The following is a 20,283-nucleotide window of genomic DNA, read 5'->3' as shown; positions in this document are numbered from 1 at the left end:
TTGCATGGCCTTGACCTTCTTGATGTTGTATTTGTAGTTTGTTGTTGCAATCACAGTAAGACATTCAAGATGAGCATTTGTCAGTCGGTTTCTCTGTTTCCTCTTGATAGTGTTCATAGTTGAAAATGTTGACTCGCAGGTGTATGTGCTCACAAAACAAGACATCACTTTCTGCACAAGTGGTTTCAAAGTGGGAAAGCTTGTTTCAGAAACCAAACTCCAGAAGTGGCCAACACCTGCTTTGAGTTCAACCTGCAGAATGGCATTTGTTTGCAGCTCAACTATTTCACACTCCAGAGCTGCACGATCACCAGGGCAGAGCTGAGTGATGGATGGAGTGAGAGAGGATACATCCATGTGGAAGGGGTTTTCAATAAAATTGAAAATGTTCTGATGTTCAGTCACATCACTGAACCTGGATTCAAACTCAAGCTTCAGCTCCTCCCAAACTTTAACAAATCCAGTGTAGCTGAAATGCTGCAGCAGTGATGGGTCTCGTGTGATTGTTTCTCTGAGTTTTGGGAAGTGGATGAGTTCTCTGTCAGGTATCCACAGAGCAGTTATTTTGCTTTGGAATGCTCTGACTGCCCTCACCATGTCACTTGGGAGCTTGTCTCTTCCTTGGAGTTGCAAGTTGAGAGAATTCAGGTGACATGTAATGTCAGTAAGGAGGGCCAGCTGCACAATCCACTGTGGGTATTTCAACTCTGGCTGTTGCTTCCCCTTGCTGTCCAAGAAGGTGCTGATCTCAGGAAGGAGGCTCAGGAACCGCTCCAGCACTTTCCCACGAGACAGCCATCTTACTTCATTGTGCAGCACTAAATCACTGTACTCTCTTTCATAGTCCTCGATTAACTGTCTGAACTGTCTGTGGTTTAGTGATCTTGAAACAATGTAGTTGACCACATGCACAACAATTTGCATCACATTTTGAAATGCATTATTTCTGAGTTTTGACACCAGGGCTCCTGGTGGATGATGCAATGGAAGCTAATGAAATTTGGCATTTCATCCCTTTTTTTCATGAGCCCAACAAGACCCTTCTCTTTGCCTCGCATGCTTGGAGCACCATCAGTACAGACACTTGCGAGTTTGGGCCAGCTGAGATTATTTTCCTCAAAAAATGCCAAAAGTGCATTCAGGATATCCTCACCTCTTGTTTGGTCCTGAAGTGGTAGTAAACACAACATTTCCTCTCAAAGAGTTTTCTTTTTGGAACCTCACCCAAACGCACAGCTGAGCTACATCGGTGATGTCAGTGCTTTCGTCCGCTGCCATGCTGAAGCAAGGTGCAGCGCGCAGATCAGCAAACAGCTGGTCACGAATGTCCTTTCCAATGTTTTCCATCCGCCTCATTATTGTTGAATCAGAACTGTAATGCTTTTAATCGTTTAATGATCTCGTCCTTGTTGGCGGAGTATCTGAACACTATTTCCACGGAAGCCAAAAAACAGTGTTTAACTGTTTCGGAGTCCGAGAAAGGTTTTTTGTCCTGGGCCAAAATCTACGCTATCTCAAAAAACGTCTCTGTTAAAAGCTCTGCAGCAGAGCTTGTCTTGTGGATAAGTCTTTGCTGCTCACCAAGTGAAGTAGTGAGCTGTGTTATTTTAATCTTTCTTACTTCACTGCCAGGTGGATAATTTTCATTAAATTGTGGATGCGCTGTTTTGAAATGCCTCTCCAAGTTACTCCTTTTAAAGCAGGCACGGGTTTCATTGCACAATAAGCACAGCAGGGTCGTGTTATGGAGAATAAACAAAAACTCATCCGTCCATTTATCTTGAAATTTCCTGTGCTCATCTTGTATGCTTCGTACCTTCCTTTTTGTACTCTGACTTTCCGTTTGGCTGCTTGTCCCCTCGTCGGGGTCTGCATGCTGATCTTCCTCACGCTCTCTCCCCTCTCTGTTTCTTGCAACTCTCTGTGTCTTTCCATCTCCTGCATAAGCTATTTTCTTTTCCTTTTTAATTACAAAACGATCCATTTTGTCATCTGTGATTTTTGCATCTCACATCCAAAGTAGCCTATTATATGACATCGCTGCACATGCGTTCACAAATGGTTGGTGGGGTGCGTTGCCAGGTTTGCGAGCCGCCAAGTAAAGCTTCACGAGCCGCATGTGGCTCGAGAGCCGCGCAATGAGTAACAGGGGTCTAAGATAAATGTTGAGTCACTCTGTGTGTCTAATATTGCATGTGTAAGTACCTCTCTGTTTGGCTCTTGTAGTGAAGACACAAAGACTGGGACGGTGCTTGAGTTAGCAGAGGCACGTTGTGTTGATGTATGGGACATGACCTTGTGCATTTCTGGGTTTGCATGTTCTTCTGTGGAAGTGGAGCTATTCATTATTTCTTCCACTGGTTTTTGCTTCCTGTCCTCATGCAAGCGTCGGATGATGGAGGCTGCATATGTTGCACGTGTGTCGTCTCTTACAATCCTTGGTCATGTGACCCTTTCTCAAGCACCCGAAGCAGAGGCAATGTTCATGGATGAAGGCCCTTTTCTCTTCAGCACTCTTTGCTGTGAAAGTGGGGCATTTTGCAATGCCATGAGTTTCACTTTTACAAACACAGCACGGTGATTTAGACTGAGTGCTGTTTGTATCTTGTTTCTCCTGAACAATGCTCTTTGTTTGTGTGTTTGTGTTGAAAGCTTTGGCTCCTTTTGGTAATCTTTCCTTTGTGGGTTTGAAATTCATCAACAGTGGAGAGGCAATGGGGTTGCAAGCTATCCGGGCTTCTTTGTTCAGGAACTCTGTGAACAAAATCACAAAACACAAAATCTGGATAATTTCCAGAAGTGTCAAGTTCATCTACAACAATGCGACTCCACCTGCGTACGATCCATTCTGGTAGCTTTTTGAGCAACTTGTGGTTTTCTTCACAATCGTTAAGAATAGCTAGCCCTCTGACATGTGAAATTGCCTCAGCGCAGCTCTGGAGAATGCTCTCGTAATGCTAGTGGGTCATTTGCGTTGATCTTTGGCCATCTCATTAGCTTATCATGGAAGGCCTTTTGTATGATGAACGGATTCCTATATCTGTCCTGTAATACCTTCCATGCCTCATTGTATGCACTGTCTGAATCTCGATAGAAGAAACCTTCAACTGCTTTGCGTGCCTCTCCAGCAAGATAATTTTTGAGATAAAACATCTTCTCACTTGGTGGTAGAGGTCAATGAGCGTCATGAATGTCAACTTCCAGTCTGTTAATCTTAAAGGTTTGCCATTGAACATGGTGGGTTCAGGGACTGGTAAGCAGTTCATACTTAATGAGGCAGCAATTGCTTGGGCTAAACTAACAGACTCCTGTGTCATTGTCACTTGAGGGCCTGCTTGGTGAGGATGGAATGGTGCAGTATCTAGATTAAGTTGAGCATCAGACCTCATTCTATGGCAAGCAGAATTAATTTTGTCATTTAACTCATCATGACTCTCGAAACCTTCAAAATCATCATATGCTCTCACACGGGCTGCTGCTGTAGCAACATCCTTCATAGCTTGTAACTGCTGTAGTTTTGCTCTCTCTTCCTCAAGTTGCTGTTGCATTTCCACCTCCTTTTGTCTCATTTCTGACAACATTTTAGCCTCTTTAAGTTTCCATTCGTTTTCTACCTTGTGAATATATGCCTTTTGTGCTTGAATTTCTTTCATGGCTCTTGATTGTTCCAGCTTAGCGGCAAGTTCTGCTTGTGCGTCTGCTTTGCTGCTGTGTGTGCCGACTGAGCTGGCGTGGCTGCTTGATGTCTCTGACTTTGATGAGCTTATGGTTTCAGTTTTAGTGTAACCAAAGATGGAACCGTATTCATCTTTGTTTAATATTTTTCGGACCCGTTCTTTCTCCAGCTGGTCATTATAATCTTCATCAACAGTCTTTAGCCGGTTGCTTACGAGCTCACAGATTTCTCTTGTTAGTGTGATACAAGCATCCATTTTGTTGACAATTCTAGGCGTGGTGTTGCTGTTACGTAGAATAGGTTCATACTAGAGTCTTAAAGCATCATGCTTTGCTTGAATGTCTTGCTGTAATTGATTGAGTTCCTCCACTGAGCAGAGGGGTTTTAGTTTTGTCCTAGTATCTCTTGCCATCAGCTTCCAAGAATCGTAGGCCTTGTTAAATGACACCTCACGTTTTTTGACATCTTGGTCAAGCATCTCTTGGCCTTTCTCTGTTAACTTTCTCTCACGTGAGCTGGACCTGGGTAGTGTGTCTGCCTTTTCTGTTGGGAGTGACATTTCGTTTGTCTCGTGCAGCTGCTTTAGGTCGATTATGGTGTTTAATTGTGGTCAGCTTCTTTGCAGGGACGGCAGGTCTGATGCAGTGATGAGTTTTCACTGTAGCTGCCTCTTGGATTAAATAAATAAGACGTAGAGTTTCGTGCAGGTGCCGATTTATTTCTTCTTGTTCACATGCACCGTGAAAACTACAGAAAACAGAAAAATGCAAAAACCAACATTGTTAAAGTTTCACACACAAATGTTCCAAATGTGAATCATACGTAAGTGAAATATGCCTTTAAACAATAATACGAATTAAACATAACACATCACATGCTCCCTTTGAATTGAATAAAATAATTTTTAGCCTGTCATGTACCGCTTCACTTATAAATGAATGACCAATGAGAAAACAGATTAAACCTGTTCTGATACAGTTAGAGGTGAATAATTCAGATGAACAGTCAACCCTTTCCGTACCTCTTTTCACCTTCCTAGGGCCACTATCTTAAAGCACTGGAAAACAGCCATCCTTGCTAGCACAATCTTTAGCCCAACATGTGTTTCACCATGCAATGTCTCACTCTGACAATAATAAGCACGACAATGACATGAATCGCCACAAACTTGTTGTAAGTTTGGAAAAACAAACAGGATAAATAACTTACGAGGTCTGTTAGAAAAGTATCAGACCTTTTTATTTTTTGCAATAACCTTGATTTGAATCACGTGTGATTGCATCAGCCAAGCTTGAACCTTCATGCGCATGCGTGAGTTTTTTCACGCCTGTCGGTTGCGTCATTCGTCTGTGAGCACGCTTTGTGGGAGGAGTGGTCCAGCCCCCTTGGCGGATTTTCATTGTCAGGAAAATGGCCGAGCGAATGCCGCTTTGCTGCATCAAAATGTTTTCAGAAACTGTGAGAGACAGGTGGAAACCATTCGGAAACTTCAGATGGCTTTCGGTGAAGATCCTATGGTCATCACACAGATTAAGGAGCATTACAACCAGATTAAAGACGGCCCATAGCGGCCGAGGGCGCGCCGCGCTTCGAGCAGACATCGACAGGCTGAAACGACCAGATCATTTCCAAAGTGAAGGCTGTGTTGAACCGGGACGTCGTCTGACTACCAGAGAAACGGCAAGAGAGGTGGACATAGCACTTTTTCGGCACATTACACTGTTACAGGAGATTTTGTAATGAAAGACGTGCGGCGGAATTTGCGCGTCAGGACGGAGCCGCTAATGGCGCAGAACAAAAAGCACCTCCGTGTTGGAAGTTTCACAGGACAGCCCAGCTCTTCCACCATTCGGAAGATTCAGACAGCTTTGGGTGGCTTTTCAGTCGAGTGAGTATCCGAGAAATCCTGTGAGACCAACATGGAGGTGCTTTCATTCCGCGCCATTAGTGGCTCCGTGGCAAATTCCTCCTCTCCTGTTTTCATGACAAAATCTCCTTTAACAGTGGAATGTGCCGGAAAAGTGCTGATGTCCACCTTTTCCGCCATTTCTCTGGTAGTCAGTCGACGTCCCGGATCAACACAGCATTCAGTTTGGAAATGATCTGGTCGTTTCAGCCTGTCGATCGCTGCTCGGAGCGCGGCACGCCCTCCGCCATTGTGCGCCGTCTTTAAACCGGCTGTACCACTCCTTAATCTGTGTGATGCCCATAAAATCGTCCCTGAAAGCCATCTGAATTTTCCGAATGGTGTCCACCTGGCTGTCTCTCACAGTTTCTGGAAAAATTTGATGCAGCGCTGCTCCAGCTGTTCAGACATTTTCCTCACAATGAAAATCTGACGAGGGGGGAGGACCAGTGCTCACTCAAAGTGTGCTCACAGGCGAATGACGCAACCGACAGGCGTGAAAAAACTCACGCATGTGCACAAAGGTTCAAGCTTGGCTGATGCAATCACACGTGATTCAAATCCATATGGTTATTGCAAAAAATAAAAAGGTCCGATACTTTTCTAACAGACCTCATATTAATTTACCTCTGACGATATGCAAGCAGAATTTGTGTGGAGAAAAGGCGAACATGTGCATCTCAAAAAACACACCAGAAGAAGATGAAAGGGAAGAAAAGAAGAAGAAAGTGCTCTTCAAAATAAAAGCACAGCCAACGCTAAAGCAAATCACATGCTCTTCACAATAAAGCACAGCCTAACATAACGTGACAAAACCACATCCTCTAATATGAAATTAAATGAATAAACAGTAGCACATGAGAACGTTAATAAAGTACATAATTTATCTGCCATTTACAAGGGGGAGAGGGGGAGAGAAAGGGGAAGGGAGAGAGACACAGACAGACAGACACATTCAGGATTTTGATTTTTGTGTCTGCAGGGTTATGTGGAGTCATGACTACATCCAAGTCTTAGCTATCATCCATCCACTAACCATCCAGGACACGAGATATTACATAGATCAATCAAAAAACATCTTTGATTTGACTATCTATGAAAGGGTTTGTCCAAATTATGTGCCTTTTTATCTGATGAGTTCTCATTCCATTTTGTGATGACATCACAAAAAGTAAATTAATCTATGGTTCATGCTCCCATCACAAAAAGTGCCACATTTTCATGACGGGAGCAAAATATGCAGGGTGGTGCGGGGGTGGGGTCTGTGGGGGTTATGGTTACAGTTAGGGAAAGGGGTAGGGTTAGGAATAGCAAAATAAAATAAATAAATAAATGAAATAAGTAATTTTCGTGATGGGAGCATGAAAAAGCATGACTGGGCTGGATAGGTTACAAGATGTATTTTGTTGAAGGAGATGGACACTCTAATCACTCACTTCACTTGAGGTGAATCAAAAACAAAATGAAACTGAGCATCACAAAGTTCTACTTCTAAGGAGCTGATTGTCTTTCTCTTTTCTTAGCTTGCGTCTGCTGCCTCAGGCTACGGCGTACGGTTCAATGCCCTTTGTCCAACCGCTGTGGAAACTGAATTCAGCAAAACAGTGCCAAACAAATCAGGACCATTCTCACACTTGATCGAGGGAGTCGTAAAATCAATGCAAGGGATTGGGCTCTTAAAGTAAGTGTTTTCTTGTGTCACATTTTCTTTTTTATCAATATATTTGATTGAACAATACAAACTATATAAACAAATGTACAAAACAATTTCAAAAATACACACACACACACACACACACAGTACTGTGCAAAGGTTTTAGGTATCCCAGAGTTATAATAAAAGTAGCTTTTGTCCCCACCCCTCCCTTTTTTATTGGCATGTCAACACAATTACTCACACTTTAAGTTGCATTCGTCTTAAAATAGTTTTTGAGGTCCTGTAACTTTTTCTATGGTGTGACACCGAAAAATCACATGTAAAAACAGCCCAGTTTTTATATAAATTCTCTTTAAAGTTGAAATTCATCACACATTTCATTTATTCATTAATATTTATCAGGTTTTCAAAACTTTTAATGCTTTTATGATGCATTAATTGTGTATAAAACATTTGCACAGTCCTGTGTGTGCTAAAATAGATCCTTGTCATTTGATATTATATTCATTTATAAACAACAGAAAAGGGACTTGCATTTTGGTGCGTCATTGCACTGACTTTGTGTACTTCCAAAAAAACAAAAACAAAAAGAGAGTTGTGTTCTTCCTCACTCCAGCGAAAAATCATGTCAGAAATTTGTCCAGCTTTGGTGCATCACTGCCGCTCTGACATCAACAATCCAACACAAACTTTAAATAGGAGTCTAAAAATAATTCTGACGATGTTGTCCGTGATGCTGTGCACCAAATTCGTGTACTTCCAAAAAAAAAAAAAGACTGTGTACCTCCTCAGTCCAGCAAAGAAAAAAAAAAAAAAAAAAAATCTCATCAGAAATTAGTCCAACTTTTCATTCTAACTTCCTCCTAATGGCTCTTCGTGCCTCCAGAGGGCTTACAGCGCAGTGGATTTGTTTCGTGTGCGCACGCGCGCGTGTGTGTGTGTGTGTGTTTGTGCACGTGTGTGTGTGTTTGGAGAATTAGCATCGTCAACTAGCTCCTCCAAATCGTCGTCAGTCAGCAAAACAAACTCCGCATGTTTAGCTAAACACTTCCCGCCCTAGTGGGCGGGGTTTGCAGAGTGCAATGGTACCAAATGTATGGAACAAAATTTCCATGCTAAATAGAACCAACTTGCACTGTAAATGCAATGCAACACAAATTGGACGAATAATCCATGTCACGTGACATACAAAGCACCAATCAATCAATCAATCAATCAATCAATTTTTTTTATATAGCGCCAAATCACAACAAACAGTTGCCCCAAGGCGCTTTATATTGTAAGGCAAGGCCATACAATAATTATGTAAAACCCCAACGGTCAAAACGACCCCCTGTGAGCAAGCACTTGGCTACAGTGGGAAGGAAAAACTCCCTTTTAACAGGAAGAAACCTCCAGCAGAACCAGGCTCAGGGAGGGGCAGTCTTCTGCTGGGACTGGTTGGGGCTGAGGGAGAGAACCAGGAAAAAGACATGCTGTGGAGGGGAGCAGAGATCGATCACTAATGATTAAATGCAGAGTGGTGCATACAGAGCAAAAAGAGAAAGAAACAGTGCATCATGGGAACCCCCCAGCAGTCTACGTCTATAGCAGCATAACTAAGGGATGGTTCAGGGTCACCTGATCCAGCCCTAACTATAAGCTTTAGCAAAAAGGAAAGTTTTAAGCCTAATCTTAAAAGTAGAGAGGGTGTCTGTCTCCCTGATCTGAATTGGGAGCTGGTTCCACAGGAGAGGAGCCTGAAAGCTGAAGGCTCTGCCTCCCATTCTACTCTTACAAACCCTAGGAACTACAAGTAAGCCTGCAGTCTGAGAGCGAAGCGCTCTATTGGGGTGATATGGTACTACGAGGTCCCTAAGATAAGATGGGACCTGATTATTCAAAACCTTATAAGTAAGAAGAAGAATTTTAAATTCTATTCTAGAATTAACAGGAAGCCAATGAAGAGAGGCCAATATAGGTGAGATATGCTCTCTCCTTCTAGTCCCCGTCAGTACTCTAGCTGCAGCATTTTGAATTAACTGAAGGCTTTTTAGGGAACTTTTAGGACAACCTGATAATAATGAATTACAATAGTCCAGCCTAGAGGAAATAAATGCATGAATTAGTTTTTCAGCATCACTCTGAGACAAGACCTTTCTGATTTTAGAGATATTGCGTAAATGCAAAAAAGCAGTCCTACATATTTGTTTAATATGCGCTTTGAATGACATATCCTGATCAAAAATGACTCCAAGATTTCTCACAGTATTACTAGAGGTCAGGGTAATGCCATCCAGAGTAAGGATCTGGTTAGACACCATGTTTCTAAGATTTGTGGGGCCAAGTACAATAACTTCAGTTTTATCTGAGTTTAAAAGCAGGAAATTAGAGGTCATCCATGTCTTTATGTCTGTAAGACAATCCTGCAGTTTAGCTAATTGGTGTGTGTCCTCTGGCTTCATGGATAGATAAAGCTGGGTATCATCTGCGTAACAATGAAAATTTAAGCAATACCGTCTAATAATACTGCCTAAGGGAAGCATATATAAAGTGAATAAAATTGGTCCTAGCACAGAACCTTGTGGAACTCCATAATTAACTTTAGTCTGTGAAGAAGATTCCCCATTTACATGAACAAATTGTAATCTATTAGACAAATATGATTCAAACCACCGCAGCGCAGTGCCTTTAATACCTATGGCATGGCATAGGTATTAAATCCAATCAAATGGATCCACTCATATATATATATATATATATATATATATATATATATATATATATATATATATATATATATATATATATATACACACACAAGGTCTATTAGAAAGTATCCGACCTTATTATTTTAAAAAAAAAAACATATGGATTTGAATCACGTGTGATTACATCAGCCAAGCTTGAACCCTCGTGGGTATGCGAGAGTTTTTTCACGCCTGTCGGTGACGTCATTCGCCACAGGAAAAACACCTCCATTGGAAGCCTTAAGGACAAGTTGGAACATGCCCTGCTGTTAAACAATTTCTCAGATACTCACTCAACTGAAAGCTACCAAAAGCCGCCTGGATTTTACAAATGGTTATCAACACGGAGGTGTTTTTCCTATGGCGGGCGCACCGACGCACCAATCCGTCCGCACTTCTTTCATTAAAAAAATCTCCTTTAACAGTGGAATGTCCGGATAAACTGCTGATTCCGATCTCTTGTGAAACTTCTCTGTTCTCTCACGACATCCTGGGTCAACAGAGGCTTAAATTTGGAGGTTTTCAGCTTGAAACAGGATGACGATGTCGCCTCGGAGCGCTGCGCGGTGCCCTGCTCTGTGGGAAGTCCTTAAAGCGATAGTAACATTCCAAAATCTCTCATCAGCTGTTAAAATTTTCACCGAAAACCAGCAGAATTTCTCGAATGGTGTCCACTTGGATGTGCCTCACAGTTTTGAAAAAAAATTTATTGAAGCACAGCACCAGTCTCTCAGCAACTTCTCAGACAAAGGAATTCCGACGAGGGGGCTAAACCACTCCTCCCACAAGGCGTGCTCACAGGCGAATGACGCAACCGACAGGCATGGAAAAACTCACGCATGCGCACGAAGGTTCAAGCTTGGCTGACGTAAAAACATATGAATCAAATCCATATAGTTTTTTTAAAAATAAAACGGTCGGTTTCTTTTCTCGCAGACCTCGTATATATATATATATATATATATATATATATATATATATATATATATAGAAAAGTATTGGACCTTTTTATTTTTTGCAATAACCTTATAGATTTGAATTACGTGTGATTGCATCAGCCAAGCTTGAACCTTTGTGCGCATGCGTGAGTTTTTTCACGCCTGTCGGTTGCGTCATTCGCCTGTGAGCAGGCTTTGTGTGAGCACTGGTCCTCCCCCCTCGGAGGATTTTGACTGTGATGAAAATGTCTGAACGGCTGGAGCAGTAATGCATCAAATTTTTCCAGAAACTGTGAGAGACAGCCAGGTGGAAACCATTCGGAAAATTCAGATGGCTTTCGGTGAAGATCTTATGGGCATCACAGAGATTAAGGAGCATTACAACCGGATTAAAGACGTCCCACAGTGGCTGAGGGCACGCCACGCTCTGAGCGGCGATCAACAGGCTGAAACGAACGGATCATTTCCAGACTGAATGCTGTGTTGATCCGGGACGTCGTCTGACCAAAGAAATGGCAGAAAGGTGGACATAGCACTTTTCCGGCACATTCCACTGTTAAAGAAGATTTTGTCATGAAAACAGGAGCGGAGGAATTCGCCACTGAGCCACTAATTTCTCGGATACTCACTCGACTGAAAAGCCACCCAAAGCCGTCTGAATCTTCCGAATGGTGGAAGAGCCTGGCATGTCCCGTGAGACTTCCAACACGGAGGTGCTTTTTGTTCTGCGCTATTACGCGGCTCCGTCTTGACGCGTGAATTCCGCCACACGTCTTTCATTACAGAATCTCCTGTAACAGTGTAATGTGCCAAAAAAGTGCTATGTCCACCTCTCTTGCCATTTCTCTGGTAGTCACACAATGTTCCGGATCAACACAGCCTTCACTTTGGAAATGATCTGGTCGTTTCAGCCTGTCGATGGCCGCTTGGAGCGCGGCGCACCCTCAGCTGCTGTGGGCCATCTTTAATCCAGTTGTAATGCTCCTTAATCTGTGTGATGCCCATTGAATTTTCACCGAAAGCCATCTGAATTTTCCGAATGGTTTCCACCTGGCTGTCTCTCACAGTTTCTGAAAAATTTTGATGCAGCAAAGTGGCAGTCACTCAGCCATTTTCCTGACAATGTTTATCCGCCGAGGGGGCTGGATCACTCCTCCCACAAACCGTGCTTTTTTGCAAAAAATAAAAAGGTCCGTTACTTTTGTAACAGACCTCATATATATATATATATATATATATATATATATATATATATATATATATATATACACCATGGTCAGTGAGAATTCCTTGTCTAACTGGCGTGCATTATTTTCGTGTATATGCAGACGTATGTAGTTCGGCGAGTTAAGTCACTGTTACAGTCACTCCGCTCTGGTCGTCACCATAGCAATGCGCAAATCAGTTGGCGCAGATCAGCTGTGTTTTGACAGCCGAATGACAGAAACGCGATAAGACGTGGATTTCCAAGTGAATTTTAATATTTTTGGCCAAAATAAAACATTTGAGGAATGGAAAGAGGAGGAGAGCAAACGAGAAGAACAGCAAAAGCAACGGTGTAAAGATTTAACATCGGACGAACTGGACAAGATTCTATCCTTGCGGGCTGTCGGAGCGCTCTGCATCAAAACAGCGAGCGTAGTTTCTGGACCTGTTGCTAGATGGCCGCAGCTCCACACAGCAAAGAGGGGGGCGGTGTGAGTGCCCCTCTGCTGCGCGAGCCCTCAGACACGGTAAGCGCATCGGAGGCAAAATGTCTTGAGACTGGCATAAAATAGTCACAAATACTTACGCATTTTTATCAAGTTCTGTTAACTTAAATAAATATTTGTGTGTTAGCTCACTGTGTGGGACCATGGTATAAGTGGATTAAACAACTCATAGCCGTGCATTATACGGTTTGAATACACTTTGCAGAGTATTATTTTAGACTCCGCGTCGTGCATTGAAACCGTATAATGCACGGCTTCTCGTTGTTTAATCCTTTTATTTATATATATATATATATATATATATATATATATATATATATATATATATATATATATATATATATATATATATATATATACATACACAGACAGAGAGAGAGACAGATGAGATGTTATTAATGTTTGACGGTGTTTGGTGTGAATCAATTCAGACTACACAGTGCACTTTTTACACTTAAATTAAGCTCCCTCACAATGTCCATTATTGTGAACTATTTGCTCATTTTTAAGTCTCACCCACTCTAGTTATTTGTGTGAGGAGAGGACATGAAGTACAAACAGCTAATGAAGTAATCATTACAGTGGGCGTTAATGCCTAACACTAGTAAAGGGTTAGAGATCCCCGGCGTAAGGAGGTTAAAAGGTCAAGACTTCATCTGCACACCTTTGTCCTATCACATCTATATGTATGAATGATGTCAAAAGTTAATGTGATCAAGATTATGTTATCAAAATCAAAATTTACATTATAGGTTTTATTGGCTACATTCAGTTCTTCAGTTTGGTCAATGGTGGACTACCTAAATCAACAAGATTACACTCCACAGTTTGTCAGCACTGCATGGAGTAGCTGATCTGCTGAACATGCCACTAATAGGTCAGAGGACTATTTTCAAAAAGTCAAAATTGGTTAGAATTATTGAATGTGAATGTAAGAAAAGCCCTTAAAAAGGTACAGACAGCGTGAAATGTCCTGTAGGCATCATATTATTAATGGTGTTATTAATGGTATTATTAATGGTGATGGCACAAGTTTCAAATTTCCCTCTCAGAGGTAGTAGGTATGGTCCATTTCAATGGTCCACCACATTGATAATAACATGTAATAATTCTTCCACTTGTTTCTTTAAGGTTTTTGCTTATGTATGATGCTGTGGATGTACTTCTTGTTGATTTCAGGGTGACTGAGGTTGCTGATTGTGTCCTCGAGCTGGTGATGGATGAGATGAAAAATGGTGAAATCGTCCTTGTGTCTCCTCAACGAAAGGCGAACACCCCGTGTCCTGTTTTATTCCCACCAACCCTTGTAGACGATGCTTGATGCCAATGTTGCAAACAGCACATCACTCACTCACTCACTCTCTGAGATGGTGAGTGAGACTGGAGTCTATGCCAGCAGTCATAGGGTGTGAGGTGGGGTACACCCTGGACAGGATTCCAGTCTGTAGCAGGGCCACATACAGACAGACAAACACATTCACACCCCACCACACACCTACAGACAATTTAGTTTCCATTCCACTTGACCTACATGTCTTTGGATGTGGGAGGAAGTTGGAGCACCCAGAGGGAGCCCACACAAACACAGGGAGAACATGCAAACTCCACACAGAAAGGCCACAGGTGGGAATCAAACCCATAAGCTTTTTGCTGTGAGGCAACAGTGCTAACCACTGAGCCATCGTGCAGCCCACAAACAGCACATGAATGTGCAAAACCATAAAGCCCAAGAAATTAAAGTTAAAACCTGTTATTTAAATTAGGTGAGCAGTGTGTCATTTTCACATAGAAATGTTGTAACAGTTAATTATTTTCATTATTTATTACTTCTAATTACAGCTCTTGACTACTATTATTTTCAATCTCTCAATTATTCAGCTATAAACATTTTCAAAACTTATGAGAAATCTTAAAATGTGAGCATTTAAATCCTGAAACTCAACATGAATGTGCCTTTTTTTCCACATTAAAGCATTGCATCATCATCTCCATATTTCTGCTGTCAACTTATTCAGAACCTCAGGCTGCTTTAGTGTGTTCCAGGATGTGTCACTGCTACTCTGACAAATGCATTTAGTTGAAAGTGGGACAAAGATTTTCAAATTGCAAAGCAATAAAACGTAGAATCAGAAGTGAGAAAATGGCCACATAATGATACCACATGTACCAGAAACTCAGAACTTCTTCAATGGCCCATAACCTTACAACCCACCAAACTCATGAAGAGATAAATACAGTGATTAAGAAAATAAAGAAAGAATAGAATTTCCACAGTGTAGGATGCGCAACGTCACTTCTGTGAAGAAGGTCCTCTGGACTAGGGTAGTCCACATAATATGTAGGACTGCACACACCCAGTATGACCAAACACACACACCACAAATCTCATTTCAATACTGGACTGGTCGAGGGCAGTGGCTATAGTGCCACTGGTACTATTGTCCAGCAGGGTGGTGGCAGAAACAGTGTTATACTGTTGGGCAAAGAAGAAGAGGAAGAACACATGTCTGAAGGCAGTAAGAGAGGAGGAAGGTTGAGTTTCAACTTTAAATGTTGGAAGTATGACGTGTAGTGCAAATGCTAGGTGATATAACAGAGAAAGATAGAGACACTGTACATGAAACGAAGTAGAAGGAAAGTAAGGCCAGGAGCATCAAAGGTGTGATCAAACTACTGGATGGGGAGATGGATGGGGGGACAAATGTGCAATCTTGAAGGAAAACTACAATAAGGTGAAGTGTCTAATAGAGTGATGGTGTGAAGCTGGTAATTGAAGGGATAATAAATGTCATCAGTGCATATGCCCCACAAGTGCCTTGTGAGATAGAAGAGGAAGATTTCTGGAGTGAGTTTGATGAGTGGGGAAAAAGAGTGTATCATTAAAATGAATGAGTGGTGAGTGGAGCTAACCTTATCCTTGGGTTAAGTGGAGCTTAACCTTAACCTTGAACACGCTGCTGAGGGGAGCAGAGGTAATAGGAGGTGATTGTTAGATAATGGTGTTCAGGAGAGAAAGGTCAGAGTTTGCAAATAAAGGGATGGAAATGCTGTGGTGAATATTTATTTTAAGAAAGAGGATCAAAGGGTGGCATATAACCCCTAAAAATGGCTAGGCCACAGTTGTGTTCAGTTTTGCACATGGCTTCAGATCTCTTTGTTTAGTTCCAGGAGCACAGTGTTTAAGAAGTGGAACATTTGTTCACTTGTTGATTTGGTCTTTTTTTTTTTTTGTGCGTCTGTCACGGAGGAGGGAGGGAGTGGCAGGTGTTGTTGCAGACCAGTTCCTTACAATGGTGTCAGATGTCCCCCCTCAATGAGTGTATTATAAGGCTTACGGCGAATCCCAATACTGCATTTCGCGAAATGAAGGGAAAGGGGAAAGTAGTTGGGATTGGGCCTTATACTCAAGTATTCATTGGGCGTTTTGTCTGTTGCCTCAGTCTGCACTCTGACCTCAGTCAGTGATGTCTCAATAAAGGAGACTGTTTATTGGCAGCTTCATGCAGCTTGATGACCATCCCGTAGGTGACGCTTGACTGGTCATGGTTGATTTGAATTCATCATTTGACACCGACTTAGATGGCTATGAGGACTGCATCACTTCTCATGATAACCATGACAAAGCAGGATGATGCAAAAGGTCAGGGGCTAGGACTTGCTGGATCGTTGTTAAGTAGATCATGTTTCATTGTCCAGAGTCACAGTGCTGTACATGGTGCTCTAAAATGGACTGTGTTGCTGTGAAGATTGACAGTGCTCTTGTGAGAAAACTTTGGAGACATGAAGAATTGTAGGTGCTACAGAGGCACCCAGTTTGTGTATTCTAACTGCAGACTTGACGTAGTTTCTTTGAGCATTCAGCTAAAGTCTCACAGACTGCTGTTTACTCAGTGCTCAAGACTAAATCTGGCCAGACTTAAACATCAGACTGACTCGCAGAACTTGCAGGTTATCTGGTTAGAAGACTTTCAGACAAAGAAAGAAATAGTGACCTGATTGGAATGTGAGAGTTCTTCCGTGACCAGACATTGAAAGTTGTTGGGGATCGTATTAGAGTCACCACTGTTGATCGGATGAGGTGTTTTATATTGAGGGCACTCTGAATATGATCAAGAAGAGCAGTGGTGAACATCTTGATGTAAATTCTAGGATGTACAGTAGTGTTCAGAATAATAGTAGTGCTATGTGACTAAAAAGATTAATCCAGGTTTTGAGTATATTTCTTATTGTTACATGGGAAACAAGGTACCAGTAGATTCAGTATATTCTCACAAATCCAACAAGACCAAGCATTCATGATATGCACACTCTTAAGGCTATGAAATTGGGCTATTAATAAAAACAAAGTAGAAAAGGGGGTGTTCACAATAATAGTAGCATGTGCTGTTGACACTACAAACTCAAAACTGTTATGTTCAAACTGCTTTTTTAGCAATCCTGTGAATCACTAAACTAGTATTTAGTTGTATAACCACAGTTTTTCATGATTTCTTCACATCTGTGAGGCATTAATTTTGTTGGTTTGGAACCAAGATTTTGCTCGTTTACTAGTGTGCTTGGGGTCATTGTCTTGTTGAAACACCCATTTCAAGGGCATGTCCTCTTCAGCATAAGGCAACATGACCTCTTCAAGTATTTTGACATATCCAAACTGATCCATGATATATATGTATATATATATATATATATATATATGTGTGTGTGTGTGTGTATGTATATATATATATATATATATATATATATATATATATATATATATATATATATATATATATATATATATATGCGATATATAGGCCCAACACCATAGTAGGAGAAACATGCCCATATCATGATGCTTGCACCACCATGCTTCACTGTCTTCATTGTGAACTGTGGCTTTAATTCAGAGTTTTGGGGTCATCTCACAAACTGTCTGCGGCCCTTGGACCCAAAAAGAACAATTTTACTCTCATCAGTCCACAAAATATTCCTTCATTTCTCTTTTGGACAGTTGATGTGTTCTTTGGCAAATTGTAACCTCTTCTGCACATGTCTTTTATTTAACAGAGGGACTTTGCGGGGCATTCTTGCAAATAAATTAGCTTCACACAAGCATCTTCTAACTGTCACAGCACTTACAGGTAACTCCAGACTGTCTTTGATCATCCTGGAGCTGATCAATGGGTGAGCCTTTGCCATTCTGGTTATTCTTCTATCCATTTTGATGGTTGTTTTCCGTTTTCTTCCACGTGTCTCTCTTTTTGTTTTTTTGTCCATTTTAAAGCATTAGAGATCATTGTAGATGAACAGCCTATAATTTTTTGCACCTGCGTATAGGTTTTCCCCTCTCCAATCAACTTTTTAATCAAACTACGCTGTTCTTCTGAACAATGTCTTGAACGTCCCATTTTGCTCAGGCTTTCAAAGAGAAAAGCATGTTCAACAGGTGCTGGCTTCATCCTTACATAGGGGACACCTGATTCACACCTGTTTGTTCCACAAAATTGACGAACTCACTGACTGAATGCCACACTACTATTATTGTGAACACCCCCTTAAATACTAGTTTATTTTAGAAATAATTTGAATTTTTTTAACTTTTTATTTTTTAAATTTTTTTAACTTTTAATACTTTTAATAATTTTAGAAATACTAGTTTAGTGATTCACAGGATTGCTAAAAACGCAGTTTGAACATAATAGTTTTGAGTTTGTAGCGTCAACAGCAGATGCTACTATTATTGTGAACACCCCCTTTTCTACTTTTTTTTACTAATAGCCCAATTTCATAGCCTTAAGAGTGTGTATATCATGAATGCTTGGTCTTGTTGGATTTGTGAGAATCTACTGAATCTACTGGTACCTTGTTTTCCATGTAACAATAACAAATATACTCAAAACCTGCATTAATCTTTTTAGTCACATAGCACTACTATTATTCTGAACACTACTGTATAGGGTGCCGAGAATGTGGGCTGTGATGGCCTTGAGAGTATGGGCCATTTGGGAAGTGTTCTCCATGAAGACCTGACCTCAGACTCCACATACATGTCAGTCCCTTCACTTTGGTTTAGCACTACCATCCATTTTGACCTGGTTGAGGGTTTTTAACCAGGTGGTGGTACATCATTTTACATGTTGAATTACCCAGTGTTAGAGTTTCTGCTTGATTAGGCTCTGAAAAAACAACCAGAAGAGTTTTTGAAATCAGTTAACAGTCTCTCTAAAGGAAAAGGATCATTGTCTTTGCAGAGTAAAGAACCATCACAGTACCTCCAAATCATGTAGCTTTCTTCCTGTGAGAGCTGGTCTGTACAGTTCTTCAGCATGCTGCTGCTGAGTTTCACTGACACCCCCTCAGCAGCAGCCAGGCCGGTAGCATCCTAAAGAAATAAGACTTACAAATAAGACTTCAACATTTCTTTTTTAAATTTATATTTGAATTGAATAATATTCGAACATGATTTTAATTCATTTCCCAAAGAGTTCCATAACTTAACTCCAGCATGTGAGACACTCATTTGTTTAAGTGTTGTTCTAGAAAAAGGTCATTTAAAATCAAGATTTCGTCTACTATTTTCATCATTCATAATAAAAAGATTTTGCAAAATTTGTGGTAACAAATTATGTCGCGCTTTGAACGTAATTATCAATGTCTGTAAAGAGATAAGGTCTTTAAGTTTTAACAGCCCTGACTTCAAAAAGAGTCCAGAAGTGTGCGCTTTTGGAGGAGCTCTGTGCAGAACTCGTATCACTTTTTTGGTAAAATAAATAAAGGCAATAAATTAGAATTGTAGGAATTACCCCAGACTTCCAAGCAATACATAAAATATTAGGATTAGAATTAAGAATTAATTAATTCGAATTAAGAATGAATTAATTAGAATTAAGGAGCAGTACAACATTCTCATTAAATAGCAAAGTTTTTACTGACTTTCTTTTTTTATATAGGCAATGTGTTGCTTCCATTTTAGCTTCTCATCTATAATAACCCCCAGAAATCTAAATTCTGACACTCTTTCAATTTTAATCCCATGAAAAATAAATTCACCAGCATCTCTTTGTTTTTGATTAGTAAATAACATATACTTTGTTTTGCTTAAATTCAATGAAAGTTTGTTCGCATTAAACCATTTTTGAAGTAGGGCCATTTCTTGCTCAACTATATTAAATAATTCATCCAAATTCTTTCCAGAACAGAAAAAATTTGTATCATCTGCAAAAAGTGCAAACCTTAATATTTTTGACACATCACATAAATCATTTATATACAAAATAAAACATTTCGGTCCCAAGACAGAACCTTGCAGAATTCCACATTGAATCTTTCTACAATTTGATACCTGTCCTGCATATTCAACATACTGCTGTTGGTTTTCTAAGTAACTTGTCATCCATTTTGACACGACCCCTCTAATTCCATACGCCTGTAACTTAGTTAATAAAATTTGATGACCAAGAGTATCAAAGGCCTTTTTTTAAGTCGATAAAGACTCCAACTGTATGTTTTTTGTTTTTCAATTCTGTAGCAAGGTCCTCTGTTGTTGTTGGGAAAGTGTAGGTACACGGACCCACAACAGGGGGCGCAAATGAACGGACAATGGAGTAGGTCAAATAACAACACTTTACTGTTGTGAATGTGCACAACAAATACAACAGATTACAACAATGGACAAAAGTCAAT

At 40.7% G+C, this 20,283-nt stretch overlaps 1 protein-coding gene across 1 annotated transcript in view; it reads left to right on the top strand.

The window, feature by feature from the left end:
* The window catches only part of LOC117517024 (15-hydroxyprostaglandin dehydrogenase [NAD(+)]-like), a 67,195-nt gene extending 53,197 nt beyond the window's left edge, over positions 1 to 13,998 (top strand). The window contains exons 6-7 of the mRNA XM_034177940.1: positions 7,106 to 7,263; positions 13,798 to 13,998. Of these exons, the coding sequence (XP_034033831.1) occupies positions 7,106 to 7,263; positions 13,798 to 13,939 (300 nt within the window). The 3' untranslated portion in view covers positions 13,940 to 13,998. The remainder of the gene's footprint in view (positions 1 to 7,105; positions 7,264 to 13,797) is intronic.
* Positions 13,999 to 20,283: the final 6,285 nt, after the last annotated feature.

The sequence above is a fragment of the Thalassophryne amazonica genome, chromosome 9, assembly GCF_902500255.1.
Source record: "Thalassophryne amazonica chromosome 9, fThaAma1.1, whole genome shotgun sequence".
Lineage (NCBI taxonomy): Eukaryota > Metazoa > Chordata > Actinopteri > Batrachoidiformes > Batrachoididae > Thalassophryne > Thalassophryne amazonica.
This window is presented reverse-complemented; position numbering and strand designations above follow the sequence as displayed.